The sequence below is a fragment of the Phoenix dactylifera genome, chromosome 7, assembly GCF_009389715.1.
Source record: "Phoenix dactylifera cultivar Barhee BC4 chromosome 7, palm_55x_up_171113_PBpolish2nd_filt_p, whole genome shotgun sequence".
NCBI lineage: Eukaryota > Viridiplantae > Streptophyta > Magnoliopsida > Arecales > Arecaceae > Phoenix > Phoenix dactylifera.
This window is the reverse complement of record NC_052398.1, coordinates 7,104,146-7,129,057: the sequence shown is the minus strand read 5'-3', so window position 1 is coordinate 7,129,057 and position 24,912 is coordinate 7,104,146. Positions and strand designations below refer to the sequence as shown.

The 24,912-nt window shown below is 38.2% G+C and overlaps 2 protein-coding genes across 3 annotated transcripts; one reads left to right on the top strand and one right to left on the bottom strand.

Moving 5' to 3' along the window:
• Nucleotides 1–1,877: 1,877 nt before the first annotated feature.
• LOC103710005 (enhanced ethylene response protein 5) lies at nt 1,878–10,674 on the bottom strand. The gene is made up of 14 exons (XM_008795563.3): nt 10,422–10,674; nt 10,188–10,324; nt 9,999–10,092; nt 9,826–9,915; nt 7,928–7,993; nt 7,702–7,791; nt 7,541–7,597; nt 6,807–6,868; nt 6,528–6,615; nt 3,299–3,375; nt 3,147–3,221; nt 2,947–3,052; nt 2,719–2,850; nt 1,878–2,579 (listed from the first exon to the last, which is right to left on the bottom strand). Exons 1-13 carry the CDS (start codon nt 10,590–10,592, stop codon nt 2,719–2,721), a joined length of 1,245 nt encoding a protein of 414 aa, XP_008793785.2. The 5' UTR covers nt 10,593–10,674; the 3' UTR covers nt 1,878–2,579.
• Nucleotides 10,675–12,148: 1,474 nt separating this feature from the next.
• Nucleotides 12,149–22,359, top strand: LOC103710006 (chromatin remodeling protein EBS-like). Of its 2 annotated transcripts, XM_008795565.3 has the most exons (6): nt 12,149–12,557; nt 12,650–12,992; nt 13,086–13,154; nt 18,183–18,321; nt 21,148–21,205; nt 21,979–22,359. In XM_008795565.3, exons 1-5 carry the CDS (start codon nt 12,485–12,487, stop codon nt 21,172–21,174), a joined length of 651 nt encoding a protein of 216 aa, XP_008793787.1. In that variant the 5' UTR covers nt 12,149–12,484; the 3' UTR covers nt 21,175–21,205; nt 21,979–22,359. The 2 variants fall into 2 exon arrangements, with proteins under 2 accessions (XP_008793787.1, XP_008793786.1); XM_008795564.3 differs by lacking the exon at nt 21,979–22,359 and having other exon boundaries at nt 21,148–21,487.
• The last annotated feature ends 2,553 nt before the right edge of the window (nt 22,360–24,912 follow it).

The window sequence follows — 24,912 nt, the reverse complement described above, 5'->3', positions numbered from 1 at the left end:
TATCGATATCCATCATTAGTTGTCAATTTAAGCTATCGACTTCAAAAGTTAATAATCAATATATTATATTGTACAAGAATGATTAACAAAAATTGGCCAAATATATTGATATTGAATTTGTCACTATATATATATATATTGGTTTATATTAGCCATGAGCAAGGGATTATGATTTTAGACAAGCAAGCGACCCATATTGTAAAAAAACTGATAACTTCAGCCAACATATAGGCTAGAATAAAAACCTTACTCTATCTACAATCCCCTTTACAAAGAAATCGAAAACAAAGAGCACCTAAATTGCATGTTGGATCCACTAATCGATCACTAGCTACTCAAACTAAAATGTTGCCCCCTCGACGGCGCATTGTACGTAATTGGAAAGCTAACGCGATGCACAATAATTGTGGACCCTCCAAAAGTTACATTGTGATCCCTAAAAGGTGGAGCAGGATAAAAATGTTGCTTAGAAATTAAAAGTCTCAATATTTTTTAATGATGGGAATTAGACGGGCTCAATATCAGGCATTGGAGATGTTGAAACACATGCCAAAGTCTGTAAGTAACCAAGATGCACATGCACCTCTAAACTTCTCATGGCCATCAGATTCCTATGGCACATGGCATGCTGCTGCCACCTAAGCTTTATCCTTAGAGATGTCTGTGCCGTCGGAACAAGAAACTAATAATAAGCTATACTTCAGGAATTTCTTGTCGCTATATATTGCAGCCTAGCTAAATATCACCCTCCGGTATAGCTATATGCGCGTAGTATATGTATATCCCTTCCGGTGCCTTCCCATTCCCCATGCTCGCACGTGACTCCGCCCGTGGCGCTGTTAGGGCCCGGACCAGAACAAAAACTAGGCCGCGCCCACGATTTTGTCTCGTGTCGGCCCATTACTCAGGCACGTGCTCCCCACATGCGAGCACGGGGAATGTTTTATCTACCTTTGCGGGCTCCGACCCATGCACAAAGTGGGCCCCATCTTCTTTGTCCGGACACCTGTCCTGCAGGCCCCACCAGGGTATGTACCTCTTGTGGTGTCTTCACTTCGAAGCTCGCCGGCCGGATGGCATGGCGATTGACATGAGATGGAAAGATGGAGTCGCTTAGTTTGGGCACCAAGCTCTTAAGGGTTCATCAGAAGCCATTAAATATTGAAGAAATAACACCAGCAAGCATACAATGACAGAGAATTTTTTTAAAAGAATTGAACATAATAGCAGATTAGCAGTCACGAAACACATGGCATCAGCAAATCTTGATATAAGCAGAAAGATTAGGGCATCATAGTAATAAAGAAGCTATAGTTAACCATATGAAGAACAGGTACATTAATATCAGCCAGTCCAGAGAGTTTAAAGGAAAGGGAGTTCCATGCGCATAAAATGGGAGATGGGAAGGTAATTGATTTATTCCAAGTTCTTTCATTGATTTTGAAGATGTAACAAATATTGGATGCGGTTTTTGATTGGTCTATTTGAGATAAAGACTAACATGTATCTAGCCTCGTATGATGATGTGTAATTTTTTTTCGCTCTCATACTCAAGAACTACCCTAGACTGGAAGGGAGTGAAATATTGGCTATAATTAATATGAAATATTGGACATATAATGCAAAAACCCCAGGTAATTAAAGCTTGTATAGTCTCTAAGTAGGGTTTGGAAGTTCAATGGAAATTCTAAACCAAAATATGTCGTACTGCGCCAGGCAATGTGAAATGTACTATACCATATCAGTTCGATACCTAGTACAAATGATGTACCAAATATCGATACGTCAAAAAAAATTTATATCATATTATACTAACACTGTACTGGTATCGAGACGACGAAACTTATCCCGTACAATTGAGACGCCGCCCCTCCAAATGATTCAAATCTTTCTTCTTCTTTTGCTTTTTCTTGAGAATAGGAGATGCTCTCTAAATTATGCACCAGAATATCCGTTCCACTGCCCAGTCCAAGGCTGGATCTCTCTGACAAAAATAGCAGCTGGCTTAAACAGGCCCAGAATTTTTTGCACCAGTCTGCATGCATATGAGGTGATCGACTTTTTCTCTCTTCCGGCAGTTTGCGATCGATTTATTCAGCCAGGCTCCCGAAGATATCGAGAACGGCGCCCCTCGTTTCTCTGAGCAAAGTGGACTCTTGGAATACGCTCTAGAGACCGGAAAGACCAAAATCCACCGGTTATTGGCTGGTGCTGTGCCATTGATCCACACAAGCCATCATTTCATCCCACATCTAAATACAGAACCTGTCGTACTCTCTACTTGGAACTAACGAACAATTGTAATCCAAAACAGATTTTCTTCGAAATTTATTGTACACCATATCTACAAAAAATATGCAACGTAGTACTACGATAAAATGATGTAAATAATTGTCAGGTGAGCTTCAGGGGCAATAATAAAGTGCACTTCGTCATCCCACAACACCATGGCCAGCTACTAGCACGGAAGAACCTGAGAGAAAAATATGTGAGCTAGCTCCACGTCCTCACCCAGTGAATGGGCCACCCTCCTGGCATCAAGTTGTACACATAGCACAGCAGGTGCTGAATAACTGAACCTGTAAATGTAATACATCTCGTACAAATTATTCACATAATATTTTACAAGTAACAGAAAAGGGATGGAAATTGTTATATTTCCAATCAGCTACAGGTATTTTAATCCAGAAAAAATAGAAAACTGAACTGAATGATCACCTATGAGTTTACAGGTTTGCCATTCAATCTGGGAAAGGGATCTTGTTTGCTGAGGACAACAACTTTGCTTTTGTGAGCAAAGTAACCTTTAATTAGATTCTTATAAATAAGAATGGCCATAATACACTCCACCTGAAATAGTGAAAGAAGTAAGCAAACAGATTATCTTCGTTGAAAACAAAGGTCTGAGCAAAAGATTAAGGGAGACATCGCAATCAACAAAATTACCTCATCGACGTCCATGTCCATTTCGAGCCATTTCAATGCTTTTACTATTACTTCCAACTTCACTTGATGTGCTTTGCTCGGGTCCTTTTGTTTTTGAATGATGTAGCTGGTGAAAAGAAATCATAAGCAGCTAGTATTTCTAGAGATTTGAACAAGGCTGGCAGAAAACTTGACAATTTGGTATGTCTGATAAAACTTACATCTTTTTAACCAATCTTTGGTAAACTTGGAGCTCCAGCTTTTCCAAAACAAGGTAAACGCCTGACCTCAAGAATCTAATGGTCCAGAACTATCAGAAACAGAGGTCTTAAATTATGTTCTATGTGTAGTGATGACTGATGAGGGAACATACCGGTCTTCATAATCTCGCAAGGCTCCTCTAAGAAGTCTGAGATCTCCCCTTTTAAGCGCATTTACAACATCCATATACTGAAAAAGACAAAAATATCGCATATAAGAATCTAAGACTTTATTAAATAACAAAACTTATAAACACTGAAAATCATTGTCCCAATTACAAGATCATTGTCTGCCATGCGGAGAGCTCATGCCTTTCTGGCAGGCCGAGTAGGAGACTTCAAGCTCATTTATATTCAATATCCCTATCAATAATCCACACTAGTCCGCATGGCAACATGGTTCGTTTTGGCTCTTATATATGGAGATGTGCAGTTTTACATAAAACCCAGTTATTCGTTTAAATTCAGCATTTTAAAAAAAATCTACTAAACATATTGTGATCCTCATCCATTTTTCACTCTCCCAGCAATCCATTGGTCTTTAGGCAGAACCCTATTATCCAACTGAACACATAACGACACAAAAACAGTAACCGTGCAGGAAATAGGAATAAAAGGAAATCACTAAATCTGTATTCCCAGAACCATGAATAGCTGAGGAAAAAAACAAAAGCACTAACCGTCAGTAAGGCTGTAAACCTGCTTCTCAAAAGACATAGCTATTGCAGAACCTAGACAATTACTGACATCATCAAACTTGTACAAACTAACATAAATGCCTATGTTTCGATGGTGGTTGGAAACAAAAATTAAAATAGGATTTAACTTGAGTGAGCTCCTCTATGAGTGGTACATGCACAAAGCATCATATCAAATCCAACTGTATACGCAAGGAATGGTGAAATTATTGTTTGTGGGTCATTCTACAAATCATCATAATCCAACTAAACTGAAATTCAAACCTTGGTCTAAAAGGAAATTACTAAGTGAAAAGTAGTAAATGCTGGAAATTGTTGCTTTCAGAAACTTAAATTACACAGACAAACCTGCTACCAAAATCCAACTTGGCAAATGCCTTCGTATGATAGAATAGAGCTAGGAGTATGCATGCTTCATATGGGATTTTCTGAGTACCGGGATCCTAAAAAGTCATTTGTAAAATTCAGTAGAATATTATGCAACTAAAACTATCCTTGGGAAAGGAGAAGTTCTGCTTCAAAGAGCTTGGTAAACAGGAAGAGGAAAAGAGAAGCATGTTTTATTTAGATTTTCTGAGATTTGGAATACTGGAAAATGGAAGGAACAAAAGGACCCTGATCTCCCTCTTCCATGAGGCCATTGATTTTACTCTTTTTTTTCAAAGGATTTCGACAGAAAACAAAAGGTTTGGGTTTCCAATCATCTGGAACAAGGTTTTTGGATTTTAGAATTTTGTTGAACTAAATTAATGGTATGCTGGGTTTTCTGGGGAGCATATTCTTCTGTTTTTCTTCCTTACAACCAGCTAAACCCTTAGAGCATGTATAATAAATTTTTGGTTCTGAGCAAGAAGGTGAACATAAGAAGCAGGGCCGGTGGTTATAATGCACAAGTGACATGAATGGTGACCTGAGCCCAAAAAAAAAAAAAAAACTAACAAGTTCTGTGATAAGCTGTACAACTAGTAGCATATGGTTAGATGTGTCCTTAAGTTTACAACTTAATTCTGATTCATTTTTTATTTGCTGATTGATCTCAGCTATAGTTTTCAGGGATCATAACTTTAGATCCATTTTTGTTTCTTCCATATAGTATATGATCTGGGTTTTCTCAGTAGGATGCATCTTTAGGGCTTATTAAATACAATAATTCGGTCATTCTTAACTATGTGCTTATGGACTGATTGCTAAATGGAATCAAGGTTGCATTCTTTTTTTTTTTTTGGGAGGGGGGAGGGGCAGTCATCAGTGTAGTTGAAGGTCTAAGAGAGAGCAGGCTTTGGTGCAATGGTGAGACTGCTCGACTGTGAACAGGGTGTCACAAGTTTGAAATACAGAAACAGTCTCTCTGCAAGGACAAAGTTGTTTACATTTGACCCTTCTCAGACCTGCAGTGGCAGGAGCTTCATGCACTAGAACATTCTTTTTTTTTTTTATCACGCAACTAAAACTCTGCATAAAATCAAGCACTGAAGCAAGCAAATTCATTAACCGACACTGCCCAAGCAGTTTGCTACCTCTTGGACTGGCAAGAACCTCAGAGTCAAGCCAAGACAAGGCTACCCATTCAGAGTCATCTATCAAGAAAAGACCCCTAGAAAGACCTCATGGAGTATCCACTAGGTAGGTTGGGCATGAATATCTGGATGGAGTCTAGGAAAATTTAGAGAAGGAATTGCTGATTGGCTCTAGTCTGACTGGCAGCAAGATGCTATCACAGTTACACAGTCCAGGCAGGCCTAACAGTCCTTTCCAGTTTAATCTAGTAAGAAGGCATCCCAGGGACTCAATATATCGCCCATGAGCAAGCTATCTACGTGTATGTGTGTATATATACATATATACATATATATATATATATGTATATATATATATATATGTATGTATGTATGTAAATATATGTATAAAAAGCTATTAGCTTTCACTAAGTTTTGACCAAAAAGATCAGTTTCAGCCGAAACCAGCGGAGCTGGCCTGGAATTGGAGCAAAAGTCCCAGAAACTATCAAAACTCGAGCAGTTTCAGGCAGTGAAAGTTCAACCTTGGCTCAATATATCTAGTGAGCTTCTTGACATGTGCCTCAACCTATCACAGAAAAATCAGGATTTTTTATTAACTTAAAGGTCATTGTATCATAGGATATATTCTCATTTTCAGTAACAGTTGAGATTTCAGTTTGCATTCAATCTTATAAAAATCTCACTACATCATCACTGTTTCGGTTCATTATCATTAACCATATTACTTTAGCTAGAATAAGAAGGCCCAATCTGTCACTATCTAGCTTTATGCCTAAAGTGATGCTAAATTGGTTTATTAGCTTAAATCAAACAATTAAGGTGGAAAATTAAATGATACAAGTGTGAGAATAACACGATATTTATCTATACGAACCTTTATAGAAAAGTTTTTAGAGTAGGCTCTCGCATAACTACCTTTGAAACATTAACGTCAAAAAAAAAAATCTCGAACAATAATCAGAAAAGAAATCTAGGATGATTTAAGTCCTTTTCAAACACGACTAAAATGTGGTAAGGAAAAGAAAAACATTTCAAGCTTTCAAGATTCAGTCTTCTCCAGACACAACCAGATACTTCATTTAATAATGCAGAGGGGGCGAAAATTGGAGAAATAAAGATAATACCTCAGGCAGATTATACTTCTCAAGAAGCTCCATTTTAGGCAAGATACCTATTGAAAGCTTTACCGGAATGAGATACTTCAGAATCATCCTATTTCCAAAAAAATATACAAATTAGTTTCTGAATTTCACAAAATAAATATAGGCATTAAAGCTTATTCCTACACAGTCATGGTACCTAGAGATATGTCTGATATTGTTACTTCTCCATAACATTTGCACTTCCTTAAAAATAAATGGTAGATGGCACAAAATATGTGCACCTGGTAATGATAGACATACCTTATGTTATCTTTGCTCCGAGGATTGCAATGCATTAGGGCATACATTAGTTTCTGATCAGCCTGTCCCATCATGAAAAGAGAGGAAAAAAGTCTGTCATATCTTAACCACTTGTTCTGCAGAAGAATTATCTCCAAAGATAATCATGGTGACAAAATCTAGATGTAGCCTAGTCTTTGACAGAGAACATAGGATGGTCCAGATAGTGCTCTCATTTATTAATAATAAGTTCCTCCTCAAATGTTACATCATGCATGCACCCACAAAAGATATGTACAAATATATATATGTATGTATGTATTTAAAAGTACCTGAAAAGAAAAGAAAGAAGAAGGAAACATTGGATAAACTATAGAAAAAAGACAACTGGTTCCATCATCCCATTGACATGACGAATTGGGATGCCCATGGTTTCTGTTGTTTGGGATCTATCTCTAGTAATTACAACACAAGCTTCTCTTACATGCAATGATCACAGCAATCCACACTTCCAACCACCATTATTCACAGCCAAGCAAGCTTCCTCTCACAAGCATTGCACATGCCAGAAACTACTATAAGTGTACTAAACAGCTAAAAATCTCACTTTAGTTTAAATATCATGCATGCATTTTGATTTAGGGTTAAGGCGAATATATCATTCAGCTTAAACATCTATTCCATGATCTTGGTCTGAAAAGCAATAGAGGAAATTGAATATTAATGAAAGTCAAAAAGTTAAATTTTAAACTTACAGCAAGAAAATTTTCGTTAAAAACTTCCAAGCGGCCTGTATAATACATATAGGTGACCTGTTGAAGTATTGAGAGAAAAGTGGAGTAAGTTGTAAGGCAACAATTGCAAGTCAAAAGCACAGAAGCAGAATGAACTTATCCACGAAACTTGTCTGTCTGACCTTGTCTCTAGTTGGAAATTCCTCAAAATCAAATATTCGAGCAGTTTCAATACTTCTTATGACGCTGCGACAAAGATGCACTGTACCAAGCTGCAAATTTTGACTTTCAAACCTTAGCATGGAGTTAATAGACACGTGCATGCACATGCACACACAAACAATGTCCCAGAAGAATGGAACTGGAATAAGGACACAAATAGAAAGCTAAGTACATATGAGAAACAACCTTGAAGTATATTTTGAATAACTGGCAGGTCACATATAAGGCTCCAACACGTTTGGGGCCTTTACCCTGAAAAATGAAGGCCCACCAAGATGAGTACAGTAAAGGAAGTAAAGGAACATAAAGATCAAATTATGAACAGATAGAAGCTCATGGAGGTAGAAGAGCAAAAAAGCTGAAATTAATTGACATAATTAAAGGAACAAAGAAGGCCATCAAAATCAATCCGTGCATACATCCATCCACACAAGCAACCAAGAAGAATTAAATTAAAAGTAAAGGATCATATGAGATTGAATAATTAACATGTAAGCGTTCATGAAGGCAAAAATAATAAAGGGGCTAGCTGATTAAAGAATATTAAATGTATGAAGACGTCAGTCAAGCCACTTCCCCCCCCACTTCTTTTCAATTCTGATGCTAGTTATTTTCAGACAGAGCTTTGGATATGAAAGGAGTTTGGAAGGAATTAAATCAATATCCATCGTTGGTAGGGTTGTACTTTTCTGAGGGTCATATTTTTGTGAGGAAGGGAAGGGGTGTATTGGTGACACTCAGAACCCTGGATGTGTTTATTAGAACTGGATCTGAATTTTTGCATGCCTAGTTCTGAAATCTTCATATTCTTATTTTTGGTAAACCTTGATGTGTAACAAATTTCTTATCAACAATACCTATGTCATTGTACGCTTCAGTCATTATATCAAGACTGTGTTACCTATGTTAAGCTTTATAAGTGAAAAACAAGGGCAAATGGGATACTTGTTCATGCTAATTCAAAAGAAAACCTACCAATTAAAAGGTCACCATGGGAAATTCACCCAAGGTTATGACATAAAGACCAGTCAAGTGCATTGCCCTGACCAAACCATAATAATTTGCCTCTCACTTTGGGTCACTACTTGGTTTGCCAACCCGAATTACAGTGACACTGAATAGGTATTCTCTTTGTTCTTCCAAATATCATTCCTCATTATCACAATTGCAATCAATTTATGTTCAATTCCTACCTCCCTTCCATAAGAAGATTAGAGTTCACTCTAATCCATTGGTGGTTGGTGGTACCCTTTTAATAGTATGTCATGTCATTCCATTTGAATTCCCACAATGACAAATGAGATGGATTTTCTGACCAACCAACCTATTCAATCACAGTTCTGAAATCATGATACTTCTTCTCTTTTGGACTAGGTGCATCGCATGTGAGATACCTGAAACTTAGAGTATAACTGATGCCTAAAAAAGTTTTGAGAGAGGTGTAGATGAAAGAATTATATAGTCTGAGCTCTCTAGTTTCAGTGGATCTTTAAAAGATTTCAAGTGGGTCGAACCACCTTCTTCATAAAGAAACAGGTAGCAAAACTCCTCCCTGATCTTTCTTATGGAGGGTGTCTCCTGTAATATCAAACTCCTAATTCATGGGATATAAAGAGGGTGCAACAAAAAACTAATAATACATGAGCAACTTGGCAAGAAGCCATGGCCCTATGGTGTTGTTTCCGAAATTTCTTAACAAGATGAATACTCTGAATAACAAAAAATAATATAAAGGTTATAAAGATCTTGCAAAAGGCCATTATGCAAACACAAGTTTCCCTCTGAAAAATCACCAGATATTTAAATCACATGGAACCTTTTCTAGTAATACATATGCAGGGGGGCTAAATAATCAAGAGGACTTCAATAAACATCCTAGAAATTAATACAAAAGAATAAAGAACTAAAAATTTCTTGCCAGTTGCTAACATGCATTCAAAATAACACGACCACATACAATGTAATTGAAGATTGTGATGGCAAAAGCAATTATTTTATCCATGAGACAATAATTATAATGTCAATTCAATATGCGCAACAAAATAGAACCAACTCAAAAACATGATTCAACTTCAAGCATATACCGCAAGAGCCCCGAAGACTTTCATCAGGAACGAGCCGGCTCCCTGCAGCTTCTCCGGATTCTTCCCACTCGACGCCAACTCTCTGTCAGCCTAAAACAAAAGAACCCAAAATCCATGAAGTCAAGAAACCCCAAAAGTAAAAAAAAAAGGCGGAAAACAATCAAAGCACGCACCCTCTCGGCAAGAACCCGTATCTCGAGAGCCACAGTGTGCATCGCTTCCATCGCCCACCCCGTTTCCCAGTTCCGAAACTCCTGAAGAAACGCACTGAAACTCCACTATCAAGCAAATAGTCAAGAAGCAAAAAAATCGGCCTTCAAAACAACATCCAATTTGCAAAAAGTAGGAGAAAAAGTGCGTACTTTGCGGCCTTCTCAAAGGCAACGTAGGCGTCGACGAAGCGCCCGATTCGAATGCTTTGAAGGCAGCGGAAGTAGGGAATGAGGATCTCTCCAAGCTGGGAGTATTTGTCCGTCTGATTCACTAATCGGCTGGAGTCCTGTTGACCGAGAACCAACCTTTTTTAGCCCTTAATTGGAGGAGAGATTTTTCTAGGGCTAAAGGAGGGGTTAAAGAGACGGGGGGCGAGAGAGAACCTGGAAGACGTTGAGGGCGTCGGCGAGTGCGAGGAGGTAGAAGGAGTTGGAGGAGACGAAGATGAGGGACTTGAGGGCGGAGCCGTCCTGCGAGGAGACGGCATCGGAGAAGCGGGCCAGGTACTCGGCGATGCGGCGGTGGGCTTCGCCCATGCTCAGATGCAACGCCATGGTGTCGGATTGGCTTCGTTCGTCAGAGACGCAGTGGGAGAAAAAAAGGACGGAGTCCCAATCGGTTTACCAAGCTTCGTGGGTCACGCGGATTATAAAGGCGCCGCGGTAACGTTGGATCCAGCCATCCAGGGTCCTCCGCGTACGAATTTAGATGGCCGCCACGTCGTCCGGTCCTTGCGGTCCACCGGGACACGGCGGCGAGGATCCAAACTCGGTAATGTTGGGCTCGGGCGAGGAGGGCCAGAGGGGGGCTATCTATAACGGACGGCCGATTATAGTAGGGTGGAAATTGATCGAGTATAGTTAACTTATAAAATAATTGGTTCGAACCTTCAAATAGGAAAGAAAATCAATTTTATATGTTTTGAATGTTTTACACGGTATTAATTGAAGCAGCATGCCTATCACCGCGCGAAAACTTGTAGGTCTATTAAATGCTATGAATCCCCTACTTAAATTTCGTGCAATACTCGACAATGTTAAGGTATGCTCCATTACCGCTTATTGGACATAAATTTGAAATATGAAAATAATCTCCGTGTACAGTGGCATAAGGCCATGTATATCTAACCTCTCGGAAAGCTCTATATACTCATTCTTTTTCTCATAGTTGTAGGAGCTTTATGCACTGAGATGCGCCATATATACATATACTCTGTCGATGACGGAAGCTTTGTGCAATAAGATGCCTTGTATACATAGCCATACACTTATTGTAATATAATCGCTATAACATAAGTATCCTCTCAACTTTTTCTCTCCTCGCTTTCTATTTTCTCCGTCCTTTGCTTTTTTTTTCTCTATAGTTTTCTCTATTCTCTCTACCGTCGTTGCTACCAACTTTGCCGAGATACTTTTGAAGATGAGGAGGGACTTGGGATGAGAGTAAGATGAAAGGATAGAAGAAGAAGGCCCGATTTGGTTTTGGCGAGTGGGACTGGACAGCTAGGTAACATGAGCTAGAAGGTCATAAAACTTTGATCACAAAAAAGTTTTTTTATGAAAATATTTTGATTATAAAAATATTCAAGCATCCTTCCAAATGTCAATAATAACAATTTCTTTGTTATCTGCTGAAAATTTGCTCCATAGATGACTTCTTAAAACATGCCGATGAAAATTTAATTTAAGGATGTGTTTACAATTCCATCTTCCATTACACAAAAGCAAGTTCTTATATTGATTGCAGGGACTTGAGTTTGATTTACCATCGTACTTGTAAAAGCACCATTATATTAACCCCTTAAGAAATCAGTATATGGTACATATACAAGAGATCCACCATCCAAGTCAAGAAAGAGGATAAGAAAAAGAAAAGAAAAGAGAGATCACGTGCAATGCACGCGAGGGCACATGAGCATGCACACGTACGGAAATCATGGACGCCATGGCTCCATCATGAGGGCATGTCCACGATGCCTCCAAGGCAATCCCGCTGATGCCTCGCAATCATCATGGAGCGTAAGGATGTAGCAGCCGATGGACGGGCGGATGGATACCCAGCGCAAATGCATGCGAAAGCAAAGCTACTCCGTAGTCCCATTTCCATCACGGTAAATCCCAACCCGATCTCAACCCAACCGATCCCTCTGCCGGAATCCTCTCTCTCTCTCTCTCTCGCTCTCGGCTCACCCTAGGGTTTGCGTTTCCCTCGCCACGGTCCTCACCTCTCTCTCTTTCTGTCTCTTGCCCTCGGAAACAACTCCATTCGTCCTCCCGAGACCCATCCCCTCAGTCAGATATCCCGGAGAGAACGGAATCGAAAGCATCTACTTAGCCATTAATACTACCGACGTCTATCTCGCCCATTCCCTCTATTTCTTTCTTTCCAAAAACTTCACTCACCACACTACTTCACAGAGATAGGGATACAGAGAGGTTGGTTGGTGATGGCGAAGACCAAGCCCGGCAAGAAGGACCTCGATTCCTACAGCATCAAAGGCACCAACAAGGTCGTCAAAGGTATCTCACCATCGCCGCATTCCATCGACTCCTCTGACGAATTTTTGTTATTCCTTCGATGTGGGACTAAAACATTTGTGGGTGAAACGCAGTGGGGGACTGCGTGCTAATGAGGTCGTCGGACTCGGAGAAGCCGCCGTACGTGGCTCGGGTGGAGAAGATAGAGGCGGACCACCGGAACAACGTGAGGGTGCGGGTGAGGTGGTACTACCGGCCGGAGGAGTCGATCGGCGGGCGGCGTCAGTTCCACGGGGCGAAGGAGCTCTTCCTCTCCGACCACTACGACGTCCAGAGCGCCCATACCATTGAAGGAAAGTGCACCGTCCACTCCTTCAAGAATTACACCAAGCTCGAGAATGTCGGCGCCGAGGACTACTTCTGCCGCTTCGAGTACAAGGCCGCCACTGGGGGCTTCACCCCCGACCGCGTGGCAGTGTATGCTCCCCAACTCTCTTTTACTTGTGACGATGATCATGGTTCTTCGAATTAGATTAATCTTGGCGAATTGTTCCTCTTTAAATTCTGAAGGTACTGCAAGTGCGAGATGCCTTACAACCCCGACGACCTCATGGTCCAGTGCGAGGGATGCAAGGACTGGTAAGCCATCTTACTCACTTTTGCTCTTTTTTTTCTTGGTTTTGTTTCTGTGGTTGCTGAGTTTACCCTTTTTTCCCCTAGAAGTGATCCCTGTTTTTGTTCACTCATGAAGCCAACTAAAAAATAAAGGAATTGATAGAGTCAGTGATAGGCATTAGCATGCGCATTCTGTTGCTTGCTCCTTAAAAGAGGAGGGAAGTGCATTAGCTGAGCATTTTGATCCTTTTTTTTTGCGTTTCCTGTTCACCACTGTCTTGGCAATGGAATTGCTATGGCGCTGGATTTGTTTTCTTTGTGCTTCTCTTTTGCTTGCTGGAAGAAATACACATTTGTTTCAGAACTATTTTGTGGTTTTCCTTTCTCTGTGCTAAGCACCCTTTCGAAGTGCATTTGGAAATCAGAGTCAGTATAATTTAAGCATTTTGATTTGTGAAGAAGTGGAATTTGTTGGGCCACTGCGTTTGATATTGACATTATCTGTTCTCGTTCAAGACTTTTTTTTTCATACTGAGAGTAACATGGCATGCTTAAGGACACTGCTAATATCCTATATTGGTGTTGTTATATAGATTTGGAATTTGAGCAGGCATTTGTGTTGATTGTGAAGTGGACTAAAAGTTTCTTACTTTTGCCGTGCCTCCGTAGCAGAATATAGATTGCCAACTTGTTCTTTACAGTTCTTTGTAATGCAGAGAGGTCAAATAGAGATCGGAGAACAGGACCCATTGTTCATGTTTATCCTTTTTCCCTCCCTAAGCTCTCTGTATTTTTCTGGATTCCTTGTCCAATATACACAGCCTTTTAACCTTTAGGCTCTTCTGACTTGGACCGACCGTTATATCATGGACTTTATTGTAGGATCTTAAGGATACTGCATTCTTGTGTTTATAGTGGTAAAACTTCCATGAACCACTGGTTTGGTTGCAAAGTTAGATTTTAATTGCACACTGCAATACTGGATCACTATTGCAATTTTTATACCATATCGTGGTGGTTGTCTCATGTCAATAATGTTTTTCCATTAAGTTGCTGTTATGTGACTGAATATTTCCCCATAATTTATGCTCAAAACATTAAAGAGAAAGTTCTGCTATACCATGGAGGTCTTAGCTTTTTCATCTACTGGCTCAGTTCTCATGGTTACTTTTTCTGTTTTTCTTACTCTAGTATGTCTCAAGGAAGTAATTATAACACACTGTGTCCTTTAGAGGAGGCTCATGAACCTTATGATTTGCCTAGTAACCAATAAAAGCCCCAACAGTCAATAAGAGGATTATATTGCCACTCCTGATTGAAAGAAGGTGCATATCTAAATAGTAAAGAAATATGAATTTTGAGGGTATTGTGCATGCCCCGGTTGTAGCACTGTGTAGTGAGATACAGCACTTCAGAATGCTTACATAATGAAGAATCAAGGAAATTTCATTTTTGTGGAGCATGCTGTGCAAGCATCTTGTGTTTATTGAAGGTCATATTTGAGGTCAAGGATGCAAGTTGTGCTTTGATATGCTGCTTGTTGGTCTATATGAGTTCATATGTTTAGAATTTGGCATGCTGAATAATTAGATAAATTTCTTAAGTTGTTATACTAACTCTACTATAACTTCTTTTCTTTACCATTCTATTGTTTAACTAAGTTCTTATTTAGACAATTGAAATTAGTGTCAATTGTAATAGCATCATGAGGAATGCCAACTTGCTGCCTGTATTCCTCACTGTCGGCAGGTGAAGTTACTTTTAGTTAGTATTATGATTGGCTCTATTCAGTAGGTTCATCCCACACTTCTTCTGTTGACAAGAAAATTGCAAACTTGGGCATTAAGAAAATGAATTAGGGTTACTAAATGAAAAAGAAATTTGTCTTTATGTCTTTGTAGTATTTTGCCACCTTTTGTAATCATCCTCTTCTGATTTGAATGGTCACCATTGTTTTTGTGCGTTACATAGATCAGTATCTTAGGGCAATGAATTTCTAGGCTTTGTTAAAGTCTAAGCTACATGAACTGTTGCTTTAGTTCCAAACCAGAAGATAATGATAGATATTGCAGTATAGTTAGTGAGAAGGATCAAGGCTAAACAAAGCTCTTTCCCTTTGGCAGTCTGGTTACTTGAAGAAATTTGCTGTGGAGGTCTCTTTGTCTCACCCCCCCCCCCCCCCCCACACACCCCCCACCCCTGCTTTCCAAATGTTGTTTTTTGTCTTCTCAGTAGCTTCCATAAAGTAGTTATGAATTTGTGCATTACATAGATCAGTATCTTAGGCAATGAATTTCTAGGCTTTGTTAAAGTCTAAGCTACATGAACTGTTGCTTTAGTTCCAAACCAGAAGATAATGTTAGATATTGCAGTATAGTTAGTGAGAAGGATCACAGGCTAAACAAAGCCCCTTCCCTTTGGCAGTCTGGTTACTTGAAGAAATTTGCTGTGGAGGTCTCTTTGTCTCACCCCCCTCCCTCTAAATGTTGTTTCTCGTCTTCTCCGGTAGCTTACATAAAGTAGTTATGAAAGTTAAAAATATTGCATCGTTCTATCACATGCATGAAGAATGTTATATAATTCAATTGGCAATAGTCAAGAAGCATAAGATATTTCCTTCATGTTTGAAAAAATGCATACATCTCAATGTTTTTTGGTCTAGTATTATGGGATTGTTTGAATGTTGATTTCTTGGTAATGTTCATGGTTAAGAAATATTAGCAGTGATCTGCTTTATGGAGATCAAGAAAAGTAGTTCATGTTGTCTGTATATAAGTCTGATGCCATGAACTTCTTGACATCCTAGAACAGTTCTGCTGCTTATTACTTGCATTTTTTACTTCTTTGAGATCATTTGATACCAATGTTCCATATGTTGTCATTATTTTTTATCCAAGAAACTATTTATGTTTGAATGGGTTTGCAAAAGTTGCTAGAACTATCTAGCAGTCTTGAAATTATGGATATTCAAGCTACCATGAAGTGGTTGATAAAATTGAATTACTTGAGCAGTTAATGATAAATGTCCTGGCTATATAGACCTAGTTAAATGATGAAAAGTAAGGGTTGGAGTAGTGCTTACCAATTCCACTGGGAACAACTAGGACAATGAGATGATTGTTGTTTTAAGTGATATGTATCGTCATGGCCAACAAGCCATGTAGGTAGTCTAGCATTACAAACATCTTCAATTCTTTGTTCCATACCCCGAACCTCAATAGCTTCTTGTCCTGTCTTAGAGGTTCTCTCTATGTAATAATGTATATAAGCAAAACAATAAAATTTAATAGACCACAGGTTTGATTATTAGAATGATCACACATTCCTACTGCTTCTATGGAAGTTGTTGTCACTTTGCTGAGAATTATATCTTCTATTGGACACCTTCAATGAACAAAATGCTGGGTCTTTAGCACCTTAGTGTCGGCCCATCTTTTATTCAACTCTTTTTGTTTCTCATCTTACCTTTTCAACTTAGTACCAGTCCACCTTTTCATTAACTCTTTCTGTTTCTCTGTTACCTTTTCATTTGGCAATTATAATGCTGTACTATACTGGTTGCTACTTCTCAATGGAAGGAATTTTCACTTGCTGTATGGTGGATGTGGATATTGTTAGAGAATCAAAAATTTATAGCCAATGAATGATTAGATTCTTGTTTGGATTGATTTTAATAGCTTAAGGCAAATTCCTGATAGGATGATATATGCCCTTTGCTTTTAGTTCTAGTGCACTGGATGTCTGATGTCATGCTTTCTGGATGCTGTGAGTAGTTCTTTCAGAAAATGCATTTGACAATGGTTATATTTTACAGATTGGCTAATGACTTCTTTCTTTATTATTCTTATATTAGCAATTTGTGGCTACTTCTAAAGAGATATCTTATGCTGACTACATACTAGTATGAGTTCCAACACTCGTTGTCAATACTGGTTAGACTCTAGCCCTGGAACTACAATTCAGGAACATAATAGTGTTATCTTTTTACAAAAATGATCAGATATTGATGGACACACATTACTTACCAACTATCCAAATATCTGGGCTGATGCCAATAGAAACAGACTCAGTTAACTCACAAAAGAAGCATGTTTTATAAACAAAATTATTGTATCATATTAGAAAACCATATGACGCTTATTGTTTGCATATAATAACTATTCTTGTACGGTTTATTTCATGTGCTATTTCTTGGACATGTTTTGGTGGTGCTAGAAGAGTTTGCAGCAAAATGAAACAAGGTACTGGATTTTGTTTCGATGTATAAGCTGTAGGCTTTTGTTATTCTTCCCTATACAACTATAATTTTTCATTTAAAAGATCAATGAATAATCCTATAATTCCTGGCTTCAACATGCTTGTAATATCAGAAGCACACTAGTGCTGAATATTGTTCGTAACATAGCATGATATCTATAGCTCCGAAATGGCAAATATATAGATGTTAAGTGCAGCTTGGGGCAACCAAAGTTCCTGCTTTTGTTAGCTATATTTTTAAAATTTCATCCCTAATAAGGATTTCTGAAGTCAATCTCACATGGGTGGAACAACATTGTAGTTTCTGATTGTTGTTATCCTTTATGGCTTTCTAGATGCTTCCAGCTGGTGTGTCATGTATTTGCTGCTGCTGCATCCCGTATTGAAGCAGTTTGAGCAGAAATCTATAGGTGGACCTGTGATATGCCATTGACCAAATCTTAAAACAGTTCTCCTAAGCACCTATGTTGTGTCACTTTTCTCATGCATTTAATGCAGTGGTGAGTGCTATATACAGGTGTTCTGTGATTGACTTGGGAAAAGAGTGCATGGCATAAATATTTCATGAAGCTTTAGATGCTTCTAGACTAGTTATTTTACTTTGTCGATTTAAAAGGCATACTGCTTAATTAATATACATACCATTTGCTTGAAGATATTTGGATAATCTGTAATACGAACTTGAAAACTTGAAAATGATTGCTTATGTTGTTTAATCCATTTTTATGCTTTGGTATTGTCTTGGTTTATTTATTTGATGTATGATGTTTTCTATATGCATCACCGCCCAAGCAGGTTTCACCCGTCTTGTATGGGCATGACTATTGAACAGGCAAAAAAATTAGATCACTTTCTCTGCTCAGATTGTACCTCTGAAGATGACGCTAAGAGATCTGTGAATGGCTATCCTGCTTCACCAATTTCAGAGCCTAAGGTGAATTTGATGTTAGATATTCTTTATACCTATTTAGTTTATTATTTATATTATCCCTTTTCTGTGGGCTCATTATCTGCAAAGTTTTATGTCATGATGTATGAAGTTGATTGTCATGGAAGCCTCTTCAGTCATTTCTAGCATACTTGTTGAACTTTAATATATACCTATGACTGAAAATATTTACATATCATTTGCTTTTCATGCCTGTGATGGGACAGCTTGGTTATGCTGTTTCCATTGGGCTTATGGCATGAAATTATTATCTCACTCATTAAAGTATTAAATCTTTTATGTCTATGTTAGATTAAATTAGACCTTGAAAGATTTTCTAGAAGCACTATTTAATCTTCATTCTTTGAGACATGTCGATTCACATAAAATCTATATGATAGAATACCAATAAGACTTAGAAAGGAATTGATAAAAAGTTTTTGTGAGTGTTTCTGGGTATGTATGTACCATTGAACTTTTTATGTAACTTGTAGTGGAACCATTTTGGGAATGTGATAAACTGAATGTGATTTCACATTAGGGCATATAGGCAAATATATACATTACAAACTAATTATGGCCAATAAGGAAGATGATGCTGTAAAATTTGAATAAATAGAACATATATATGAAGCTGATGGGAGATGCATCACCAATGACAAGCATAGAGAGAGGTAACAGAGTCTTACAACATAGTTTTTGAGGAGATCAAGGTTAGAGAAGGTTAAGGCATTAAAGGTTTCAGCAAATGGTTGTGAAGTTATTTTGGAAGTAGATACATTGGTTTTATGTTGGTTGTGGTTAATTACATGCTTTTTGTTTGGGGTAAGATCCATGAAGGATTACCAAGAAAGATTGGAGTCGTAATAGAGAGCTTAGTAAAGGGAGATATCAAATCAGAGAGGAATAATTTAGTCTTGAAGTCAAACCAGATGACTAACTTAAGCAAGAATATGTAGAGGACCCAAAACCATGTTATAGGAAGCTTGGATCCTAAGCAAGGAAGACATGGAAAGCCAGTGGCGATTTAGGTAACAAAACCAACAGGAGAACAGAAGATGGCGACCTACAAGACCATATGTCTGAGGACATAAAATCAAGGCTTAGAAACTTATGTAAGACGACATTTTATGGAACCAAAAAGCAATATGTTCGAATAAACAGACAAATAGTTGATGCTAAAGCTTATCTAACAATTTATGGATAGAGAGTATGAAGAGACCTAAATTTGAACCCAAGATGTTTGTGAAGCAATAGAAAAGACAAAAAACTGTAGTGGATCAACAGGAAATAATAGTTGAAAGGTCCAACTCTAAAAAAAGGTTCAGATGATAAGTGACCAAAATCTAGTATAAAGGTGGATGAATATTGGTATAAAGAAGCTGTTACTGAAAGGGTTACAATCCAAATTGTGAAATATGAGAGATTCTAAAGGCATCTATTTTTGTAAGCTGTTAATAACATGTGGTATCTGAAGGCACTTCAAAAGAAAGAACAGAGGCCCTAGATCAGCCAACTATCGAGCTATTGAATGGCCTAAAATGAACAGAGATTTCGTGCTCCAAAAAATAGATGAAAATGGGAGTAATTAAGGTTAAATTTGGATCTTGGCTTAAAGAATTTTTTATAATAGAATGATCTAATACATGAATAGAAGATTGGAGAAAGAACTACAATTTAATTATCAAATTAAATTGGAGACAAAAAAATCAGCACCTACAGGAGCTGAAGTCTTATGCAAGTAAGCAAACTACCGTATGGGTTTAAAAGTTGCCATGACGAAATGAGAGCATTATTTCAGTTTGAGCCAATTCAGAAGGAATTGAAACAATCCAATAACTCTGGAAAAAAAAAGTTTATCACTTTGATTACCACGAACAAGAAAGAACATGTAATTTTGACAAACAGGCAAAAGCATTTAGGCTAGATGAAAAAATAGGAGTTTGGTATTTTTTTAGAGGCCTATGTGAATCCTAGCTATTTCATGTGTCCTATGGAAGATGATCTGATTGCATTTTCAAGGATAGTTTCATCTTGATTAGTGTTACTTGAAGTTTTCTTATGAATGGCAAGGGTTCAAGTTATGGAGATTCCCCTCCTCTTAACCATTATTATGAAAGTCTCTTGACTGTTTTGTGGAAGAGATATGAAAGAAAAATGTTGTGAACACTTTATAGGCACTATTCGCTGCCTGATTTTATAAAATGTAAGCTATCAGGGTGGTTGGTTCACCTTTGGAGGCTATAGAGGAAAAAATTTATTTGAGACATTGCAAAAAATAAAAAGTATGGATTGTCTCACTTTTGGCAACTGGCATATGGCCAGTTGTCAAATTCTATTCTATACAACTGATACTGGAGGTCCATCGATATGATGATTTTATCTAATTGCATAGACAGCCGGAACATCTGCCAAGATCATATGGTAAATTTTTGGCATTACTGTGAACTACTTGTTTAGGATAACGTGTGGCCTATGTGTTGCAAAGCTGGAGAGCAAGTGGATTTTGACACATCATAAAGGATTTTGATCCAAAATTTCCTACCTATTTTGGGGGAGGAGATGATATAATATAAAAAATTTAACCTATGACACTCAATATTTTCCCTATGTGGAAAAGAAACCTTGATCATTATATTTGTCTGGTGGTCTCACCTGCTAGGTTCCTTTGGACTGACGAAGTGGGAGGATTAAAATATTTGTCATTAATAGCTGTTGGAGAAATACCTTACAATGCCTGGAGGAACCCTATTACTTGGACTGCTTACTTTTAGTTACTCTGATACCTTTAAGGTCATTGATGGTCTGTTGGTGTGTTTTCTCGTTTTCCAGGTTGAATCCAAAAGGCGGAAGAGGTAACCGTTGAAGCTGTAGGGTCTTGCATGAGGAGGTACGCATTTAATGGCATGGTAGCTCTTCATTGTCGGTAACATGAAAATGTACAGTGCAGGGAACAGATTGCTTGCAGAGTCTAGAGTCAGTTCTTTTGACTTATGTTAAAACTGTTATAAAACTAAATTTGGTATGTTGTGTGTCTTGATGTGGCATGCAAAATCTTGTTCGATCTTGCTTAGAGGAGACCAAAAGGACAAGTTACCCAATGTTGTTGCTTGTAATGTGCTTGCTGTCACTATACATATTTTAGTTAATATCAGCATGTCATGAGTGAAAATGGTGGTATTGCCCATGGAAAGGCAAGAGATGACAGTATGAGCCTACGAACATCAGCTCCAATCCTTATTGAATCCAAAACCAAAATTTTTAACTGCAAATGATCGCAACCCATACGTGGGCGTTCATATGTGTCATAATTTTGAATGCAGAGCATGGTCTACCCATTCCCTTGTTTTCCCTCCATTTGATGCAGATGTAACTTGTTTCTATAAAGTTAAGTATGACAGCATGAGCATAACAGGATTTCCTTTGAAATTCAAAATTTAGGGTCCGCATGCATTTTTTTTTAGTTTTCCAAAATTAATATCAAAAAAATGTTTTGGAAAAAAACTCTAGCTCATATGCAACTACAGTCAGTATTTCTAAATTGAAAGTTCATTAGGGATGTAACTCCACTTAATATTATTTTGCGGATATTAAAATTGATGCTTTTGATGTACAAACTTTGGGAGGTTATTTTTGTATTCTTTTCCCCTTTATTCGTTTCAGGTTGGCAAGATAGTGGTGACAAATTTGGCAGGTTATTTATCCAGCAAATTCGAGACCCAAGAAACCAAGGAAAGGTCATGCACAAGAAAGCATAGGCCCAGGCAAATATTTTTATCTTTTCATGCAGCTTAATCTAGAGAATAAAGCTGTCGAATGCATCTAGAGTCCCTTCAATCAGAATGTTTCATAAGAGGCTGTTGGAATTATCAAACTTTTCATCAGTTTTGTTGCCAAAACGGCTCTTGCTGTTAAGCTTACATAATGTGGACAGGGGCTCGCATTGGAGTGCTTCTGACCGTTTCATCTTTTTCCAACCAAATGCGATACGGTTTGAGGTGGCGAGCTGGTCTTTTTGAGGCCAAGCTTGGTCTATTTGAGGCACATGTTCAATTGTTGAGAACTCAAGATCGCTGATAGGTTTGGTGCTTTTGACTTCTATAGATAACCGGGCACTGGGTCTTGAAAATAAGTGGCGATTAAAAAGCTTTAGAAATTTAGAGTCGGGCCTTTTCCGCTGCTCTAATATAGTACGTTATTACAATGCGGTTGGTATCACTTTTATTTTCTATTTTTTAAAAATAAAATCATAGCACTAAAATAAAAATATTTGATACTACTATTTTACTTAATATATATTTTTAAAAAAATTATTTTATGATTTCTATGCTACTATTACCACAATCTTCCTAACTTTCACGGCCTTCAACAGAACATTGTCACCGTGCTTCAGTCTTCATTACACCAAAATCATCATCGTGGTTGCGATGTTCTTGCTATCGTTGATGTTATCGTTATTATGCCACCTCCGTTGTAGCGGCTACCATCATCGACGCCTTTACCATCTCGTTGTTTGGAGTGTCATCATTTTATAGGCTCCTCCTGTCACGTCTATCCAACACCCTGCGCACTTCTTGGGGTAAAAGCTTAGAGGATATGCTAGATTTAAAAATTTGCTGTAATTTTAAAAATTTTGAATAAATATGATCTTAATTTATAACGAACCAGCATCAGTGATGGTCTATTTATTCAACAAAACAAAACAAAAGAATGTGAAACAGTGGAGGCCTTCGCTCACGACCATTTTGGCGACTCAAAGGCCGGATTCAAGGTGATGATGGTGGATGCGGTGGTGCATGGGGTCAAGAGATCCATGGTTGGCCAACGGGCAGCCTATGGCCGGCGGCGATGGCAACCAGCAGCATCAAACCCATCAAAAAAAAAAAAAAGGTTCCAATCCTTTAACCATGGAACAGAGGCATCCCGACGGCCAGAACCCTGGCTATGGCCATAAACCACCATGGGGAATTGGAAAGAGTCCTCAGTGACAAGCGTTGGCGGCGGAACCCACCGAGAAGAAGAGAAATCATGGTTCAGCCAGTCAAAACAGGGAAAATAGAGCTTTGCCCCTTCTTGGCCAAAATCCAATGATCACCAGCTTGATCAGGGCTCTGAACGACCTAAGAAGAAAGAAAGAAAGGGAAGCTCAAGAGGGTTGGGTCCTTATCTAACTTTCCGACGAGGATTGGCCGCGACAACGATGAGAAGGTGATTGGCACTTAGAATGAAGAATCAAAGAAAATGTTGGCAATGAGCTCTGAGTGAGGCCGGTTCTCTGGTGAGAGTGAGAGAGGACTCAGGAAGGCCCTTTAAATAGGCTTGGGGCGACCGAAATTTGACCTAGAGTGGGATTCCATCTGGTGAGATCGGGAGCAAGAAGACTTCTATTGGAAGTTCTCTTCTTTTCAGGCACGTGCACGACACGTGCTATTTTTTTTTTAATTATTTTGGGCCAAATTCGACAAGGCTGAACAAATGGACCAAGCCCAATTCACTAAAGGGCAGGTTATCACACCTTCAGCTACCAAGCATGCAACTCTCGAAGAGGGTATGTTCCTCATCCATCGCAGCTTTACTTGGATGCCGAGAACAGTTCCAAAGCTGAGAGTGATAATTGTTTCATTATAAACGGCAACAGACGTCCGATTGCTCCAAAGAAAATATCTGTGCAACTTAACAGATTTCATAGACTTTGATACTTTACTAGTTAGGAGGGAAGGAGCGGGATGAAGAAGATAGAGAAATAATTTGCTTCCATTATCTATAAATCTAAACCATCACAAATATTTTAAAACGTAAAACTTGGATGATGGATTGGAATGATATATCTATGCGATAGCAAACCAAACATTCCTCACAACCCCCATTCTTTCCGGATGTTACGTGTGGAGACTAAGGCCCTGTTTGGGGGAGCTTTTGGAGGGCCAGAAAGCACTTTCTGGCCCTCCAAAAGTACTTTTAGATGAAAAACTATGTTTGGTAAATTTTTCAAAAAGCTGTTTCAGCTTTTGCGGGGAGCTGAAAACAGCTTTTGGGAGGAAGCTCCAATTTGGAGCTTTTGGGAGGAAGCTGTTTCAGCTTTTTCGGAAAGCTATATTTTTGACAAAAATGCCCATATTAAAATAACATAATTACATAGTTTATCCCTGTATAAACCTAAAAATCTGCTGGAGCCAAGAACCCAAGCCGTCAGACTCCCTTCCGTAAGAAAAGGTATTTTTCTTTTCAATTTTTGTATGCATCTCTTGAACCACATTTTAGAAGAAAAAAAATTTTAATCCTTTTCTATACTTTCCAAAATCAATTTATTGTTTTTTTTTATCATCAACCTCGCGGCCCACGTTGAGGTCCTCCTCGAGCGTGGACCATGAAGAAGAGCCCCTGGACCGCGGAAAATTATTTTATGAAAAATTATTATGGAAAATTATTTTATACTAATAATTATAATATTTTATATCTTTATTTTTGTATTATACTATAAATATAATATCATATTATATTATATCATAATACATTAATATGTTATGTTAAATAATTTAATATTATATTATATTATGAAAAATTAATTTATACTAATAATTATAATATTTTATACCT